General features: G+C 50.1%; 1 protein-coding gene across 1 annotated transcript in view; it reads left to right on the top strand.

The window, feature by feature from the left end:
* Window positions 1-783, top strand: part of LOC104403544 (Golgi integral membrane protein 4-like) — a 26814-nt gene extending 26031 nt beyond the window's left edge. The window contains exon 14 of the mRNA XM_010011719.1: window positions 651-783. Within this exon, the coding sequence (XP_010010021.1) occupies window positions 651-761 (111 nt within the window). The 3' untranslated portion in view covers window positions 762-783. The remainder of the gene's footprint in view (window positions 1-650) is intronic.
* Window positions 784-1448: the final 665 nt, after the last annotated feature.

The following is a 1448-nucleotide window of genomic DNA, read 5'->3' as shown; positions in this document are numbered from 1 at the left end:
TTTCCCTCTCTGGTGTGATTGTTACCTGGGTATGGTGGTAGCCAGGAGCTGAGTGGGACTTGTCACTTGGGAAAGCAGATGTGAGCACTGACTTCAGGTTTGTCTCTGTCTGCTCGGTGATGTGGGTCTCCAGAACTAACCTGGACCCACTCACCTCTGCTCCTTTTTCTTTATTGAACAAAGGTATTTGTGGCAGAAGAATGTGATGTCCCACTCCTGAGGCAAACATGGGAGGTGGTGTACAGGTTCTCAGATAGCAACTGCTCCTCTGTTTGACTGAAAAACAGGTATTGTTGCTGTGTCTCGGAGCTCCAGGACTACTGTAGTCAGTGTCAAGTTGACAATCCCTGTAGGAGAAAGACTGGAGGCCGCCAAAGATTGAGAGCATGAGTGCTAGAGATCACCCTGGTGCTTTCTGGGCAGTAAGGGATGGTGCTCTGCCCATGCCCCCTCTGTGTCTTGGCTAAGTGGCTTGCCAATGACTCCTAAAGGTCCCTGGCAGAGATGGATTTCTCCCTGTTTCCCTTCATTTCCCAAACTGAGCTGGTGTGGTAGAACAGCTACACTCGGAAGCAACATGGCAGGCTGCTTAGGCTCTCCATTTGCAGGCCTTACTGATTTTTCCTTCCTGGCTGTTTGTCTACATGCAGGAGGATCATGGAGGTGAGGTGGATGACAGTGATGACCTGGAACTTGTCCAAGACCAGAAGGACCGGGCAAACATACAGGGAGCTGATGGCAAGAAGAATGACTACTACTGAAAGATGCTAAAGGGAAGTGGAATACTCTGGGAATGAGGAGTCAGGAACTCCTCCTGGGAACTGGCTCCTGTATTAAACACTGCCCAGACCAGGCAGAGGCAGGGGGAGGTAACGGTCTTCACAGGCACTGAGGAGGGTGCTTGCAGATGTGCATCACACCTGCATGTGGGGGGCCATTGCTGCCTCTCCGGTCAATAGCATGGAAGTGCTCTCAGACTGTAGGGATGGGTTTTATCCTGCTGCTTTTCCTAGAAGCACTTTTTGATTTACTGTGTTCTTCACCCTCTGTTTTCCCTCTCCCCTCCCAAGCTGGAGAGTTTTTCTTACGTTTTTTAACCCCCTGGGCAGCAGAGGGGCACCTGAATTGGTCCCTGGACTTACTCGACTGATTGCTAATACAAAGGAATCTGTCTTCATAACATACTTTGCTCAGTAGTGTTTCTTTAAAACATCCTTTGCTCCCCTCAGAGTCAGGTGGAGAGGAAGTTAGCTTGCTTTTTGTCTGGAGTAACACAAGGGTGACAGCTAACTGTGAGCACCAGCAATGACCATGTGCCAGCCTAGGTGTGCCTGCGTGTGTGTGCGTGTGTGTATATGAACGACTGGATCCTCTCTTCCCAGTGCAGAGATGCTTCCTGGTGACTTGGAGTAGAACCCTGTAGATTTCTTTCCTTGGCTTTGAGCTGT

The sequence above is a fragment of the Nestor notabilis genome, unplaced genomic scaffold (genome assembly GCF_000696875.1).
Source record: "Nestor notabilis isolate BGI_N333 unplaced genomic scaffold, ASM69687v1 scaffold20183, whole genome shotgun sequence".
In the NCBI taxonomy this organism is placed as follows: domain Eukaryota; kingdom Metazoa; phylum Chordata; class Aves; order Psittaciformes; family Psittacidae; genus Nestor; species Nestor notabilis.
Note: the sequence above shows the minus strand (reverse complement) of the source record. Positions and strands in the feature narration are given on the sequence as shown.